This window comes from Haliotis rubra, unplaced genomic scaffold (assembly GCF_003918875.1).
Source record: "Haliotis rubra isolate DU_JTF1 unplaced genomic scaffold, ASM391887v1 Scf1689, whole genome shotgun sequence".
Classification (NCBI taxonomy): Eukaryota; Metazoa; Mollusca; class Gastropoda; order Lepetellida; family Haliotidae; genus Haliotis; species Haliotis rubra.
In genome coordinates, this window is record NW_025765657.1 from 76,220 (window position 1) to 94,464 (window position 18,245).

An 18,245-nucleotide genomic window follows, 5' to 3' on the forward strand; every position below is an offset into this window, starting at 1 on the left:
GCAGTGATCTCAGCAAGGCTATAGAATTGTGACGTCATCAGCTTCATGACATCATAGCATTGTGATGTCATCAACTTTGCGACGTCGTAGCATTGTCAGCTGTGTTCTTAGTGATGTCAAAGCTTTGTGAGCATTAACTGATGATGTAATAGCATGTTGACAGTTCAATTGTTGCGATATCTACAACATTGATACTACTTATAGATATCGCTTGTTATTACCCATAGGGGCTAGGATACACAGGTGATTATTTTTTTGATAATCGCATATGTGGTTTTCAGTGATTCTCAACTTTGATTGGGCAGCTAAGCAGAGAAGAAATATGATTGTTGACGGAACTACTTTTCGTGATCAAAGTTCATTGACAACTTTTACCGTTTCATTGATAATTAGAACGTGCTGTACTCACACATTCCGAGATTAATAAAAGAAAACATAAAGGTTAAAGAATATGAATACTCTTTTTATTAGACATTATTATTTTGAAATAAAATTGCGTTATAAATAGTAGTCTTTCTAAAATAAATAACCTTTCAAAAACCCAACAACAATCGTTTGCGTTATTTGTAAACAAACGTGGCCGCCATTAGGCTAACCCCGATCAAGGCCCGAAAACGACCAGACCCTCTCTGACAATGGTGTACCAGTACATCAAATCATGCAAATTTCCGGGCACGAAAATGTTCAATGAATAAACAGTTACTCTTCAATTAATGAGAAACAACATCAGTCCATCAATAAATTGTTGTCAAACCCTTGTATAGTCTGTTTGCAGTGAAAACGTACCGATGAATTTCACTTTAAACGAAAAAGTAAATCAAATAAAGCGATATTAAGATTGCGAATCCTCATAATTTTACATTGCCAATCGAACATTTAAATCTCAGGATTATATTCAACTTTGGATAAAAGTTGTTTAACAAACGATCATAGTTTCAAATCGCTATTATTGGTTTGTATTACAAGGGGGTAGGTTGATGGAACAGTGAAACAAATGCACGAGCAGTACGTGAGGAGCGTTAACTTAGACCAACCCGACTTGTTCTCGGTGTTTCATTTAATGTGCAAATAACGGTTTAGCTGTTATTAAGTTCAATGATATATTTAAAAGATCATTTTTATTATATTAACAAATGTTAATTTATTATTCCAGACAAAATATTTTTGTTGTATTTTAAAGCAATTTTACTACGTGCTCTTTTCCATAGTGTAGTTATGTTATTACCGCTGGAGAAGTTAGGTTTAATACGCGCATGAATACGAATCAGCTGTTAGAGGTCACAAGTCCTGTCTCCGGGTGGTTTTTATTCCGTGGTTCTTCTTTTTAAATTACATTATGGGTAATAAATAGAATAACCAACTCGGTACGAGTGATTACGGAAATATGCCCTAGTAAAAATAATGTTCAGTGCCTCGCCAAGGCTCGGCACTGTGAACATTATTTCATCTCGGACATATTTCCCGTAATCACTCGTACAGAGTTGGTTATTCTCTAAATCTCACACAAGCGATATCTACTGTGGGAGACAGTTTTGGATGATAAATTACCATCAACGTCAGTTTGCTTTAAATCTCTGGTCTACATTTACGATGAATGTGTACTGTCACTACAAATGTAGTAGCTTTGTCCTGATTTGTATAAATTTGTAACTTTCCCGGAGAACTTTTAGTTTCAACATGGAAATCACCACTTAACAATATCAATTATGAAACAGCGAAAGACATTCACATCGAAACATTCGTAAAATATATGATATTCGCCATATTGATTATCAACTTATAAAACACGGTTCAATGTTAGTAATAGTGTGTGAGTGAGTGAGTTAAGTTTTACGCCGCACTCAGCAATATTCCAGCTATATGGCGGTGTCGGTAAATAATTGAATCTGGACCAGACAATCCAGGGATCAACAGCATGAGCATCGATCTGATGAACAACATTGGGGTGAGACTCCAAATATATAATAATAATAACAACACTTAACTCAGATTCTTTTAGGAGAATGAAGTTGAAATGAATTGCGACTAGCAATAGCTGTCATTCAGTGTAAACGATGCATCTTTGGGGTATGATGGTATAAATGTTACAGTCAAACAAGTCATTTGAAAAATAGAGATCTAGTTAGACTGATTGCCTGAACAGTTTAGTGTATCCATCAAATGCAAGGTATTTGTTTTGAATGTTGTACCAGGACCATTTGACCAAGTTTTGTGTGCTACGACCCTAAACATCAAAGAGAGCAGCTGAAGTTGCCTACCAGCTTATGGACATATTCCTGCTGCTTGGTGCCCGAAAGATACTGCAAAAGTGATAACGGATCTAAATTCACAGCTAAAGTTACCACTGAAATAAAAGAACTTTGGATCTGATCATTGTGCACGGTAAACCACGACACCCTCAAAGTCAAGGATCGGTTGAGCGAGTGATTTCTGATATCAAGGACATGATCTGTGCTTGGATAACTGAAAATTGAAAATTGAGTTGGTATCAGATTTATTCAGTTCAGGACTGACTGACTGAGTTTGGTTTTACGCCGCTTTTAGCAATATTCCAGCAACATCACGGCGGGGGACACCAGAAATGGGCTTCACACATTGTACCCATGTGGGGATTCGAACCCGGGTCTTCGGCGTTACGAGCCAACGCTTTAACCACTAGGCTACCCCACCGCCCCTCAGTTCAGGAAGAACCCTAGTTTTTCAACAAGTATCCAACAGTCCCCGTATCAGCTCTCTTTGGAATGGGGGCCAAGGTTGGATTGCGATCAACATCACTTACTGATGACATCCTGAACAAGCTGCAGAGGATGACCTACTTGCAGCTACCAGTTCCCACCTAGAGCAGTCTGAGACCCGTGAGTCTGACCCTGTTGAAGAAGACGACGATTAAGTCACTTGGTCAAATGACTGGTCGAAAATTTTAGTCATTCGGTCAAATGACTTAGAATGTTAGTCTTTTGACCATTTTCGACCAAATGACTGGTCGTTTCAGTCATTTTTGACCAAATGATGGTTTGACAGATTGACTGTAACATATATAAAACTCTACCGAAACAAACATCTCTTTACACATTTTAGCTTACACAACATCTACACACGGACAAACACTCACACCCTCCACACCTAGCTCCCTTTCCAAGGCCGATATGTCGATCCCTAGTCTCAGTACGCTTGACGCCACATCGGCAGCCATGACATTTGATTTATGACAAATTCATTTACAATTCAATGTTTTTATAGCATGCGTTTTTACATTATGTTGAACATGTTTTGATTGCTCCAAAATTCGTACAATTCTAAGTTTCAAACTTTATCGAACAGTGTCATTGTTTTAACAGTCCAGGTACATTGTATATCAGTCTTGGGGTTGTGGGTGTGGGGGTGGTAAGTGGTAGGGTAGGGGACAGATAACGAGTGCATGATTCTAACGATGTGACATTGTGACAGACAATGACCAGACACGGGTGTATCCGGTACAATTCACAGCTGGTCACGTGTCACTTCAGAGATTAATTAACATGCTCGGTTTTTTAACTTTATGTAAATGTTGTGTGAACCTTTTGCATTTCGCATGTTTCGACATTCGAAACTTTGCAGATCCTTGTCACACATTTTCACTAAACCTCGTCTCCAAGTATTGCATTTTCTGACTGGTGTCAGAAGTCAGAACCCAGCATGGCGCTAGTTTCTCCACTACTAATTATCTAACGATGTTGAGGTGATTTACGAACATATATACCTCGAGTTGTTCGAGATTCGATACAACCGCACAATGCATTTTCTGACTGGTGTCAGAAGTCAGAACCCAGCATGGCGCTAGTTTCTCCACTACTAATTATCTAACGATGTTGAGGGGATTTACGAACATATATACCTCGAGTTGTTCGAGATTCGATACAACCGCACAATGCCCCAGTGAGTAACTAAATAAGTTCCACGAGGACCTTCTACTTCGAGACTGACGTAAGTTCGACACATAGAGGTTAGACAAATCGGTGTTTGACTGCATATGCATGTTGCAAGTATCAATAGCGGAAGTGAAGATCACGTATCTCCCACGAAGTCTCTAGCGACCGGTATACGTCTTGTCTGCCTCTCCCTCCAAGTCATGTTCTACGGGGTTGTGCTCCCGGAATGAATACTCACGTTTACAGTATCGACAAACAACCTCGTCTTTCAAACGCTTGCGATAAATATTTTACACTATCACACAAGCGATTTTTACGGTCGATCTTGGTCTGAAAGGCATGTTGCCTTCCGGAAATAATGCCATTGAACAGAGTCATCTAGCCATGCTCGTGATACTGGAACGGGACGTAACAGCATAGTTGACCATTGTGGGTGACCATTCATATGTATTATCTTGTGGTGGCCATGTTTTGTGAGTCCAAGTATGTACACAACGACGACAAATATTTGTGGATCGTTTTACCTCATCGTCTTCCGCAAGGACTCGATAAATTAATGTTACGTTGTTTGAACGCAGGAATACTCGACCGATGCAATATGTTCGTAATACGAGAGGAGTGATCAACGCCAACGCTTTAACCACTAGCTTACCCCACTGCCCCTTAACGTAAGATTATCGATGCAAGCATGTATTATAAAAGCAATAATCGATAAAGAAAAACCCTGTAATGCTATAGTTTCTGGTGCCTGTGCATCCTCCATCACGTAATGTCTCTACAAAACATATAAAGTCTTGACGTTGGTTATAATACGTCAGATATAATATGTATGTGAGTGATTATGGCTTTACGCCGCTTTTAGCAATACTCCAGCAATATCACGGCGGGGGACACCAGAAATGGGCTTCACACATTGTACCCATGTGGGGAATCGAACCCGGGCCTTCGACGATCGAACGCTTTACCCTTTAGGCTAACCCACCACCTCAGATATAATGAGACTTTGATACGATTCAATATATGAAACGAAGGCTGATTCTATCCTGAGACGCCTTTCCCGAGCACGTATCACTTCAACACGCCCCCTCTATCCAGTTTATTGATATATCGAGGAGATCGGATGGTTAGTCACGAGTTTTCAGCTGCAGTAGATACACCTTAATCCCTGGTCTATAGACACGAGGGCACGCTTCGAGACGCTGGCTAATAGATTATGTGAGCAAGAGCAAATACCTCTATTCCCGGTTGACATCACTATGTTATATACACCCACTCAGGAACACAAGAATGGAAACGTGTAATTTCGAGCTTTAATCGATCCTGACTATTCGGTCTTTATCACTCACTGTAAAAAAGTATAGACATAGAGAGTGTGTGGGTGACTTGTGTTTTAATCCGCTTTCATCAATCAAGATCTTTTTATATTGAATACGACCCGTGAAGATCCGGGCTAGAATTAATCTTCAGTAACCAATGTTTGTCCTAAAAGGCGACTAACGGGATCGCGGGTCTTGGTTGATATATGTCATCGGTTCCCAGTTGCGTACATCGGTGCTCATACTGTTGATCACTGGATTATCTGGTCCAGACTCTATTATTTACAGACCGCCGCCATATAACTTGAATATTGCTGAGTGCGGCGTAAAACTCACTCACTTTTTTACTTACAGAGAGCGATGGTTCAAATATGCCTGAGCATGCGAGAAGATATTCCATGTTTTGATGTGTATTTCTTTGTTTTTTAGGTATAATCAAACAACACGTTGCCAACGGAGGTGTTGGAAAGGTAATTATGTAAACATGTACTAAACAAATATCTCGTAAACCAGTTGAATTAATGACGGTGTTCTCTAAATAATCGAGTGTGATCGAGACAATGCATGCCGTGATCAATATCATAAGCGTCAATCCAAGCAAGTGTGATACGGCGACAGGTAATCAGCCAAGTCACCGAGACTGTTTGTTTGTTTGTTGTTTAACACCGCACTCAGCTGTATTCCAGCTATATGGCGGCGGTCTCTAAATAATCGAACCCGAACCAGACATTCCAGTGATCAATCTCATAAGTATAAGTCAAAGCAAGTGTGATACGCCAAGGCAATTAGCCATGTCACCGAGACGGACCAGTCGATCCAGTCGCCTCTTACCTGTTTCCTGAGATAAACTTACAGTAATTATGATATATCCACGCACATCATATATAGTTATTACTTGTTTGTGGGATATTGATGGTGTGATTAAACGGGACTAATTGAGTGAGTGTAGTTTTACGCCGCTTTTAGCAATATTCCAGCAATATCAGGGCAAGGGACACCAGATGCGACACATCGTACCCATGTGGGGAATTGAACCCGGGTCTTCCGCGTGACGAGCGAACGCTTTAACCACAAGGCTACCCCACCGCCCCTATACAGGACTGACCATTAATAGCAAAACAATAAACATGAAACAAGAAATGGGTACTTTAAACAGCCACTTGACTCTTAGATCATTCATGCCGTTTCATTCTCGTTATTTTATCATGGTTCGATTTATTTACAGCGTTTTCAAAATAAAACGAAAGAAAGCATGATGAACTAAAAGTCATTTCTGGCTCAATGGGAATTCCGTGATGAATCTCGTTTCATAAACTTCATGTAAACTAAAGCCGTTGTACTTCAAGTGAACACAACTGTTTGCTAATGGCGACACCAACCCTCCTGACACGAATGGCTGTCGCTAAATGTGTCATGCGATACTCTAACTCTCGTGTTTATTACTGTACTTGAAATATTTGAAACTGTTGCATTAACACACGGCACAGGAAAAAACACGTACTTTGAGATTTGAAGGAGACATACAGATAAAATATTAAAAATAGATTATGAAAAAAATGAATAACATGTCTTTGGTCTTTCGAATATTTCATAGCAACTATAATTTAACTGATGTCTTTCAGTGGCATTTAACTGTTAATCAGCAATTACATGATTTAATCAACAACATCAGCTTAAATCACCAATCATCTGGTTAGCATCACAAATTTTCATTCATTGAAATTCATAATATACAGGCCAACAGATATCTCTTGGATTTTGTCACTCTTAAGGATGTTCGCTGGTCACGTTTTGAACTTCTGCGCAACTCAAACAGACGTATTCGGCAATGATTAAGGACAACCACAATAAATAATACTCACTAATAATTTTATTTTGATTGAGTCTATAGGTGTAATTATGGACTCTTTACATCGCATTAAATATAATCAACACTTACAAATCGAAATCTAATGGTTATGTCACGACTGCTGCAAAGCAAAATATCTCTTCCGGTAGCGTTGTTTGTAAATAGCGACGACCGTAGCCTGGTAGTGATGGCACGCTTGAAACATGGTTTCAAATCAAAGAAGCAAAAGCACCGTCTTGAAGAAATATCCAAGCGACAGAAAGACAGATGGAGGGTGAAGGAAACGTGTGCTTCCGTGAAAGTAGATCACGACTTTTTGAAACTCAGCGCCGTCTCGTGGCGGGGACGTGGTGCCAAGCCTAGATCAGACAGGGGTGGATATCAACGTCGCCGTGCTCCCGCCAGGGCGACGGGCGTAGGGGCAAGTGTAGTGAGGCGACACGCACGACTGGACACTCCCACCTCCAGTCGTCCCAGTTTATCCTACACCGGTAGGTGGGAGAATAGGGATCTTTTGGGAAAATTGGTCCATCCTAGAGGATCCATGCGTCACCGATATATTGAGGCAGGGGTTTCGGCTCCCCCTCCTCTCCGATCCACCTCTGACACTGTTCCCGCTCCGGCACAATCACTCTCAGGTTCAACACGACCTTCTAGCGGAGAACATAGCGATTTTGTTGGAGAAAAGAGCCATCGAATTACTCCCGTATCCCGTCATAACACCAGGTTTTATTCTCCAATATTCTTAGTGCCGAAGAAAGGGTCCGCGAAAATGAGGATGATTCACAATCTGTCCTATTTCAACGAGACTTTCCTGGAACGTCCTCCGCACTTCGAATGACGTCCCTCGAATACCTCAAATCTATGGTATGCGTCAACGACTTCCTCATCAGCCTGGACCTACAGGATGCATACCTCCATGTTCCAATACGCCCCAGCGACAGGAAGTACCTGCGCTTTATTTTCAACAATCAACATTTCCAATGGGCTGTCCTCCCATTTGGAATTTCAACGGCCCCGTGGTTGTTCACACGTATCACAACTCAATTTCCCGGTATCTGCATTTTGAGGGGCATCAATTTCGACCCGTACCTGGACGATTGCCTAATGCACCTGTTACACCGTCTACTTCTTATACAACAACGGGATTTCACCCTTCGTCTGTTTCACCTTTCGCCGACTAGGGTGGCTGGTCAACTTGGACAAATCGGAGCTTGTCCCGACTAACACTCTGACATTCATCGGAGGCCATTTCCAGACGGACAAGAACCTAGTTCAGTTTCCTCTGGACAGGTGGGACAAGATTCAGTCTCTGATTCCACGTGCGCTCTCCCAACCTCTGTCCCTCAGAGAGTGGCAGTCACTTCTGGGATTGTTGACGTCGGCGCAGGATCTTACCAGCAGAGGGCGTCTTCAACTTCGTCCTCTGCAGCGCTTTCTTCAACCATACATTCGTCGGGCAGACGTTCATCAACGGTTTTGCCTACCACCTCAGTTACATCGCTATATTCTTTGGTGGACTCGCCCATTGAACGTCTTAGGAGGAGTCTCTTTTACAGAGCAGCATCAGGATTGCCAACTGTTCGTGGACGCCTCCCTGCAGGGTTAGGGCGCTCACTTACACGACCAGACAGCCTCCGGCCTGTGGTCGGGTCAACACATCAACTGGCATATAAACAGTCTGGAGTTGGAGGCCGTGATCCTCGCTATTCATCATTGGGCACATCGACTACGAGGAACTTGTCTTCTAGTGGCTACAGACAACACCACGGTCGTATGGTACATACGAAGGCAAGGGTCGACACGCTCACAGCTTCTCCTCGATCAGACCTTTCGGCTCTTTCAACTGGTCGACGATCTCCACATTCTGTTGAGAGTTCGGCATATTCCGGGGTGCCGCAATATACTAGCAGACGCTCTCTCGAGACCCGACAGAGTTGCTCCCACGGAGGCCTTCACTCTCCTAAGTCACGCACTCGGTTCTACAAACATCGATCTGTTTGCCACCAGCCAAAACCATCAACTGCCAGTGTATGTATCCCCAGTCCCGGATCCAGCGGCTTGGGCGGTGGATGCTCTCAGCCTATCGTGGGAGGGACTTCACGCGTATGCGTTCCCGCCACCAGTTCTATTACCCAAAGTTCTCGCAAAAGTCAAGGAGACAACTTGCCTACGACTGATTTTGGTCGCGCCTTGGTGGCCGGCCAGGAACTGGTTTCCCGTTCTAAAAGTCTAGTGGTAGGAGATCCCTTCCCTCTACCCACGTGGAGGAACGTTCTCGTGCACCCTCACAGCCGTCTTCCGCATCCGGCTCCAGACCGATTCAATCTGCACGCATGGACCATTTGCAGAAAGCACTGAGTGCTAAGGGTTTTTCGGCTAGAGCAGCCAAAGCCATTGCGACGGCGCACAGAACTTCTACTAGACATTTGTATGACGACAAGTGGCAGTCGTTTGAACGTCTTTGTGTTACCAAGAAGCAGGATCCGCTGACTGTGTCTCCTCAGTTCATAGCAGATTTCTTACTTTATCTCCGAACGTCCAGGCGTCTGAAGGGAGGCCATGCTTCTCTCATTTCGACTTGAAGACCAGAAGTTGAAGTTTCGTCCGCCGGCATGGAATCTCAGCACTGTTTTAGACCATCTCCGTGGTGCACCTTATGAACCTCTTGATAACGCTTCCCTCGCTGATTTATCCAGGAAGACGGCTTTTCTGTTGTCATTAGCGACTGCGGCTAGAGTGAGTGAGGTTCACGCCCTTGACGTGACTAGGATCAAGTTTGAACGTCGTCGTCATGGTTCTGTGCACTTAGGTCTGTGTTAGGTTTTCATCGCTAAAAACCAACTACCAGGTCAACCTGATCGACAGTTTTCCATCCCGCCATTATCATCTATTGTTGGCGCTGAAGACGATGCGGAATTACTGTTATGTCCGACTCGTGCGCTCAAAGCTTACATTGATCGCACCAAAGGCGTCCGTGGTACAAGGAAACGGTTATTTCTTCCCCTGTCCCGGGCGTCACAGTCAGATGTCAGCAAAAACACAATTGCCTTATGGTTAAGAACAACCATTCTTCAGGCATATAAAGCGGCTGGGCTGGACCCTCCTACATCCTCTCATCCCCACGAGATTCGAGCACTTGCTTCGACTATGGCACTTCACAGTAATTGCACTGTGTCATCCATTATGCAAGGTTGTTTTTGGCGGTCGGACACAGTGTTTGCCAGTCATTATTTGCGTGACATGGCTTTTCTTCAGAAACAACTAGGTATGTCAGTTAAGGAGTTATCCTTGTTTTTTTCAAGTCCATGCTTTTTGCTGCATTCCTTAAGCTTCGCCAGCTTTAAAATTAGTGGGTTCTTTTCATTTAAGACGCAGTCTTATTTGCGAATTACCGCTACCTGATCGTCACTCGCTAATTCGCTCTCTGTTATAGGCGCGTTATCAACGCTTCCCGAGCACGGGATTACGGATTGAGCTGGCTGCTATTACGTAAGCGAGGCGATCCCTCAGATGACACGCCCACCTTCCAGCCTGTCGGATAAAGTGCAGGAAGTAAGTAGTGCAGGATTAGTTAAAAATTTAGTAAAATCTAAATATTTTTATATTTGTATTCTTATCCTGTACTACTTATGATAAGGGCCCACCCTGTGCTATCAGCTACCTCCCCGCTTACTTTTGCCATCTGTGGGATTTCTGGCAATAATCTGAGGGTGGCTGACGTCACCTTCCGGTGACGCATGCGCAATCGAGTAAGCAGCCGAGACCAGGAAGTGATTGCAGTTCTACCTCTTTTTGACATCGTCTGGCAAGCCACGCTTTTCGAGCCGTAAGCAATAAGTGCAGGAAGTAAGTAGTGCAGGATAAGTATACAAATATAAAAAATATTTAGATTTTACTAAGTTTGACAACTATGCTATACACAAAGTAAGACTTGCCAGTCTTGGGAACACACAATCCAATGAAAGTTTTAACAAGACCGTGTCTAGCAAGGCACCAAAATCTAGACATTATTCTGGCTCCTCAAGTCTTCACTTCAGGGTCGCTGCTTCCGTTGCACAAAAGAAAGTGGGCCACAGCTACATTATAGCTGTAAGAAATATGTATTCTGTTCTATGGTTCCATTTCAGTTGATTTGAAATCATTTAGAAGTTGAATTAGAAATGTATTCTGTTCTACAGTTCCAGTTCAGTTTTGTTAAAATCATTTTAGAAGTTGAATTTGAAATGTGTCTTGTTCTATAGTTCCAGTTCAGTTTATTTGAAGTCCTTAGGAAGGGGAATGTGGCTAAAGATTAAAGATAAAGTAAAGCTGATTTAAGTTTGAATTGAAAAGTTATGGCCCATGATTGTTGACAATATACTATTAATTCTTTAATGGTTACAGGGATGATGAGGTCCCTCTTAAATTACTTTGTTCTGTTTTATGCTACTTTTATCCTGGTCTCAGATATGCAAAAATATATATGAAAAATCATTCCTATTCTTTAGTGGCTTAAAAGAATTCTTATGTTAATCAATGGTGTAATGTGTAACACTCTAAGTGCCTTAAAGTTATAAGAAAACTTCATGACCATTTATTAATAATTGATAATCCTCCTCTACAGGTTAACAGGACTCTTGGACTGTCACCTGGGACATATACCAGACAGCATTTCACACTGAAAGATCTTCCGCATCGCAAACGAAAGGCTATTGCATCAACGATTGAAGCTAAACAGCATAGATTACATCTAAAGGTTATGAGGTATGTCAGCTTTTAACTCTGACCTCAAGTGAGAGTGAGAGTTTATTGACAGTATGGGGGGCCACTGGCCCATTATACATACAGAAGATACAGTGTATTACACCACCAAGCGCCTGCGACACATACACATACACACATATATATATATATATATATATACATACATATACATACATACATACACACATACATACATATATATATCATTCATGCAATGACAGGAAACGTGCTCGTAGTTTGAACGCTAGGAATACATACTTTGCAAGCAATGATAACACATGGACATTTTTACTTGCTATCAACTGTTTAAATTTGTTTTCCGAAGGGAATGTATGATAATAAGCAGGAATAATAGCTCGTCTCAGTCCATCATAAAATGGGCATACTAAACAAAAGTGATATTCTGATTCAATATTTCTAACCACACACAAAGGACATAACCTTTCTTCCCTAGCTAAACCTAGTTTCCTACCTTGTTCAATTAATAATATATGACTGGAGCAGCGGAGTGATGAAAGGGCAATACAGTAAACTTTCACTGGTAAACACGAGAGGTAAAGTTCAAAATTTGCGTCATGTTTTATAGAACGGTACAGAGTTAGTTTATTATACTTACGGAGGGCTTCGAACCAACGTTGTTTATCGATATCTATACATCTTTGTTTGAAACACGAAATAAAATGGTTTATAATGCCTACATCCTGATTTATCCACACTTCCCCGAATCCATAGTGAAACAATAATGATTTGACTTCTAATGCCCAACAACTCAAGCCCTTGTTTGCTAGAGACAACTGGTAAGAATATGCTTTCTTTAGAATAACATTATCTTCTTGATACAACAGTCTTACCCAAAACTTTACAATCCTTATGTAACAATTGACTTTAATTGAATGCCGTCCTAGTTCACCACGTGCCACAATATTTGGTACTGATCTATGTAAAAATAGCATGTCCTTACAGAAACGATCATGAACTCTTTCCACATCGGGTATTGAGTGAAAACCCCACACCTCGCAACCATAGATAAGAACTGGCATGATTTTGGCATCAAATATGTGGCATAGCATATGAATTGGTAAGTTACGGTAGTTATTTACTTTAGACTTCAAACACTGAATAACCTTGGTGGCTTGGAGAGCTAATGTTTTCTGAGCAACGTACCACGACCCAGAACTTGCGAAATGCACTCCGAGGTATTTATAAGTAGGGACAATGTCTAGGGTTCGACCACTGAAAGAAATTTTTTCATAAAGCTTAAGTCTTCCTTTTTTTCTGAACACAATGACTTTACTTTTGTCTATATTAACCAATAGCTGCCACTTGTCACAATACTTTGACAACTTATCTAATCTCTTTTGAAGACCTATAACTGTACTATCCATCATCACTATATCATCTGCGAACAGAAGCATAAACACTTGCAGCATACCGATACTAATAGACCATTGATTGTCCTGTCCTAAAAACTCGGCTATGTCATTTATAAAAACGAGAACAAAGGGAGACAACTGACAACCTTGCCGGACTCCAAAGTTGCAGTCAAAGAACTCAGTACAACCATTCCCAACAAGGACACAAGATTTTATATTAGCATACATATTTCTTATAAATTTGAAAATACGACCCTTTAATATTACCAATCCATAATTTGTACAAAAGACCAGTATGTGTAACCGAGTCAAACGCAGATTTTAAATCTATAAAAGCACAGTATAGTCTGCCCTTATACAATGACAAGTATTTGTTTATTACAGTATTTAAAATGAAAATATTATCTGTAGTTTGAAAACCTTTTCTGAATCCAGCCTGCTCGGAGCTAAAATATTTTCTTGAGTGGCCCAAAGTGTTAACCTATTGCAAATAATTTTAGAAAATATCTTTCCTGACACCTCAAGGAGTGTAATTGGTCTATAATTACCCGGCTCATTGGGATCACCCTTCTTATATATAGGAAGTATAACTCCCAACGTCCACTCCGTAGGGTAGACACCTGTCTGGAAAATTGAATTAAACAACAATCTTAGCATTTCATAACACTCAGGTGGAGCATATTTGTAAAACTCCAGGGGTATTCCACTAAACCCTGGAGATTTCCCTAGCTGCATATCATTTATAGCTGTAACGATTTCTTCAAACGCAATGTCCTTATCCAGATAGTCATTATCAACTGTACTGTCCATGAGTTCATCATCAATAGAATCGATAAATTCAAACACAGAAGCATAAAATTCTTTTCACAATCTGCTATGTTCGTTCCTTGAAATAAAGAATAAAATGTTCAGTCCAGCCTGAGGGTGAAATACTATTACGCTTGAAATTATAGGACTTAAAATGTGACCAGAACAGTTTACTGTCTTTGGAGGTTAAGGCATCATTCAAAGTTTGTACAAAGTGTCTGACCTCAAGTAGAAACTTATTTTTTGGTGTCCCCGCCGTGATATTGCTGGAATATTGCTAAAAGTGGCGTAAAATCATACTCACTCACTCACTCACTCACTCTAGTAGAAATATATATATATCATATTCTACCATGATAGAGAAGGATACAAGAACTTGGTCGGTCTTGAAAGACATTGTTAATGATGTAATGCTCTGAGGCCCTATATTCCGTAATGAAGAACGAAGTAGTCTACAGATATGTAACCATCATACTCATTGGACTATTGACCAACATAATAGTTTCTCATAAATCTGTTTCAGAAGTCAGAAGCGAACAGTTCAAGAAGTCAGAGAAGGTACGACATACTCTGCCATGGTTGACATGTCTGAGGCGACTGACACCGATGACCTAGTTAGCATTCCTCCACCACTTCCTGTACCTGTCCAGAAGCCTCTTCAGCTTAACAACACCACAGAGATATTCTTTGATCTTGAAACTACTGGCTTAGGTATGTAAAATATAAGTGAAATGGAAATAGAGATTATCACACGAATCAGGTTTGGGATGGTAAATACCTAGCATTAGGAATAAATACTCATTTACCATCCCAAAATACACTTGTGTTATCGTACCATGTCGTTCTTCTTTCTATTACCACTAAATGACCTGCAACATTATGTAGCTGATAGAAAATGCCCTGAAATGTGCACATTAATGCATTTCAGAGAAACACAGGTGAATGATAGATAATAGAAGCAGGAACCCATTTGGAGATATTACGAATGTTTTTAAATTTTGATAGATGCTATGTTTTACCATGTTTAATAATTTTGATACACTTTGCTTGGCGTTTCAAATATTCAATAGAGTGACTTCATAAGGATTTTGAAAAGAAGTTGAGGCATTTGATCTCTAATTTGCATCGATACCCGTGATATGACCCCAACGGATATAAAAATATCCGTTGACTTTTATTCTGACGAGGACACTATGCATTGTAAGATATATTTGAATATTAAGATCTTGAATTTACTACCCTGCAAAAGTTAGACTCACAATGCATTTATAGCGAGAACATCCTCATGTGACACAGTTAGCTGCAGTCCGGGGTGAAGAACGATTCAACCGCTATGTTGTACCCGAGGTACAGATTACTCCAGCTGCTGCACAGTTCACAAGCATACGTGTTGAGGGGAGAAGGATGTTTCACTACAGTGAAGAAGTTTATCCTGTATCTTTAAAGACGGCTATTTGAGACCTGATTTCCTTTCTTAGCAAAAGTGAAGGCAATGTTCCGGTTGGGCACAATATCAAGTTATATGATTGTCCATTACTTTTCAATGCATTACTTGCCATTGATTACATACCACAATTTTCAAATCATGTACATGGTTTCTAGATACACTTCAGCTATTCAAATTGACAAATCCTGGACTTAATTCATACGCTCGGGTTGAGTTGTTTAAAAATATTGTGGGGAGTGACTATGTTGCACATGATGCCTTGTCAGATGCCTTGTCATTGCAACAGCTGTACTCAACTTGTCATGCTTCTCTTGATGCAAAGACCCAATCTACTTTTGTGTGAAGTACTGTACAGACTCCTTGGCACGGTCTAAAGCTATAAAAGCTGATCTTCCAAGCCTTCAACACCTTGTGTGTGAAAAGGTTTTATCTACAAATATGGCCAGAAAGATAGCCTCTGCTTTGACCACTTGAAAGTAGTTTACTAGAGACAGGGAGATATTGGATTATCCAATGTGTTTGCTGAAAAGTACCAGAACAAATGCAGGGTAACAAGTTCTCAGAAGATAGTAAATTCTCTATCCCACTACCTTTCCAAAGTTACAGTTTGATCAAACTTTGTTGTTTCAAGATGACCTGTATTTTGTTTAGTTCAGTGCTTTACACTGTACAATTCGATTATCTTAAAAGATATTTTTTACCCCACCGTGAGTTTAGCATGAAGCGGAGGGTATTAGGTTCTGTCCATCCGTCCGTCCATACAAAAATTGGAATATTTCTGGAACCATTAACTAGATTCTTTTCATATTCGGTACCTTGGTACAAAATGGTATGGGGGCGGTGGGGTAGCCCTAATGGTTAAAGCGTTGGCTCGTCACGCCGAAGACCCGGGTTCGAATCCCCATGGGTACAATGTTCGAAGACCATTATTTGGCGTAGAACCAAACTCCGTCAGTCAGTCAGTCAAAATGGAATGAGAAAGGTCCCAGTCAGGTTTCACCATTTCAAGATTACAAGGGAGGTAACACTTTATTAAAGTCAGCGAGATATAGAGGGTATTTTATTGCTTATTATATGCTTCATTGATGGAAAATGAGGTATGATAAGTCAAAATTGGTCCACTTTAGCTGTTTCTGATGTCATCATACCATTGCTGCACTGTCACTTATCAACCGCTGATGTTCAGGTTGCATCATCCTCTTTGTGATATTTTCACAGTGATGAGAAAAGCGATATCTCACTGTAGTGATGAGCACTTTTCTCACTGTTTAGCATATAATAAATCTCAAAAACAGTTCACTGGATTTCTTTTCATACTTGACACCAGACTTCATCTAGAGAAGGTGCAGGGATCACTGTTGTTTTTGGTGACCTTGACATATTTCTCAAGGTCACGGTGACACATTGAAGATTTCAGCAGATCTTCACTATCATTCCTCTTTAATTTTGAATTGTCACCTTAGGAGATTATGTCACTGAGATCATTTTGCTTGAATTTAAAAATTATCATGCTTTAGCTGATTAATCATTTGCAAATACATACAAATGTTATTGTTTATTGTGGAATATATGTTTGGCTTCAATACAAGCCCAACATTTTGTTATATCCACAACACCACATGTATTTATGTGATAGTGTAAAAATCATGTTGAAATAACAGATTAGCCTTCCTAACTTATTGATATCTATTTATCTTCATGAATTGTGATATAGCTCACTGATTACTTTATTTATTATAAATGGCTTATTGAATATATTACCAGGACGTGTTAATACTTTTTTCATTTATAACATAGATGTGTACATAGCTGTTACATCAAGTGATTATAATGCTAAACTTTTATATCCAAAATGTTATGTATAACTTTAAAATCAAATGTACATGTATGTATGATATGAAATAAAAAGTACCATAATGTAATAAATGTAAAATTTCATTGTTAAGATTGTGTGTGTTTTGTTATTTAAAAATAATATTATTAAATAATTACTCCATTGAAAATATAGAGTCTAGAATGATATAACCATTTCAGTCAATGGTGAATAATGCCCAGTGTGTCAAATTTCTCAACTCTTCACCTTTTCGCTTAAAATATCAGATAAATGTTAACATGGATGCACTTAAGCTAAGATATTTGAATTGTCAATGCAGTAAGTCATTCAAATATTTGAGGAAAAACTATTTAAGCCACATATATCCTTAATTTTATCATGAAAATTACATAACATTGGTGCAAATATGTAATATAATGTTACACATTGTGTCATAGTGGAAAAATACCCTCAGTAACCCATGTTTTTTTATACTTATTTTTATGGCAAAACATGTTGTCATTAACATATCTGAATTTTGAAAAATTAAATACTAGAAATTATGAAAATGAGGGATCATGTCAGAACTTTGCTGATTTTCCCATAGACTCCCATGTTAAAAGTCTTGGCTTGCCAAGGATTCTTCAAGACTCCATATCTCCAGAAAACCCACAGTACCCCCTCCTTTTCTGGGCTGTTTTTACAAATACAAACGTCATACTTTAAAAATATACCAATTAGAAAAAAAGTTTAATACTATTTATTATAACCCACTGAGTTACCAGCTTGATATGGTGTTGAGCTACCATGCGTAATGGCAAGCCATTTTTACATTTATTGAGAAATTAAGATATTGTATACTGTTTTAAAGATATCTTTATCTAACTGCAAGATACCAGCAACTAAATTACAGATATCATTAAAACATGAATTTGTACGTCTTTAAATCCTACTCTGATATCATTAAACCAAATAAAGATATTAGC

General features: G+C 39.9%; 1 protein-coding gene across 1 annotated transcript; it reads left to right on the forward strand.

Annotated features, from left to right (window-relative positions):
• The first annotated feature begins 7,260 nt into the window (after positions 1-7,260).
• On the forward strand, positions 7,261-15,920 carry LOC124272338. The gene is given in 7 exon segments (XM_046707511.1): positions 7,261-7,564; positions 11,002-11,165; positions 11,680-11,819; positions 14,523-14,710; positions 15,272-15,282; positions 15,284-15,448; positions 15,792-15,920. Coding segments are annotated over 7 exon segments (1,101 nt in total).
• Positions 15,921-18,245: the final 2,325 nt, after the last annotated feature.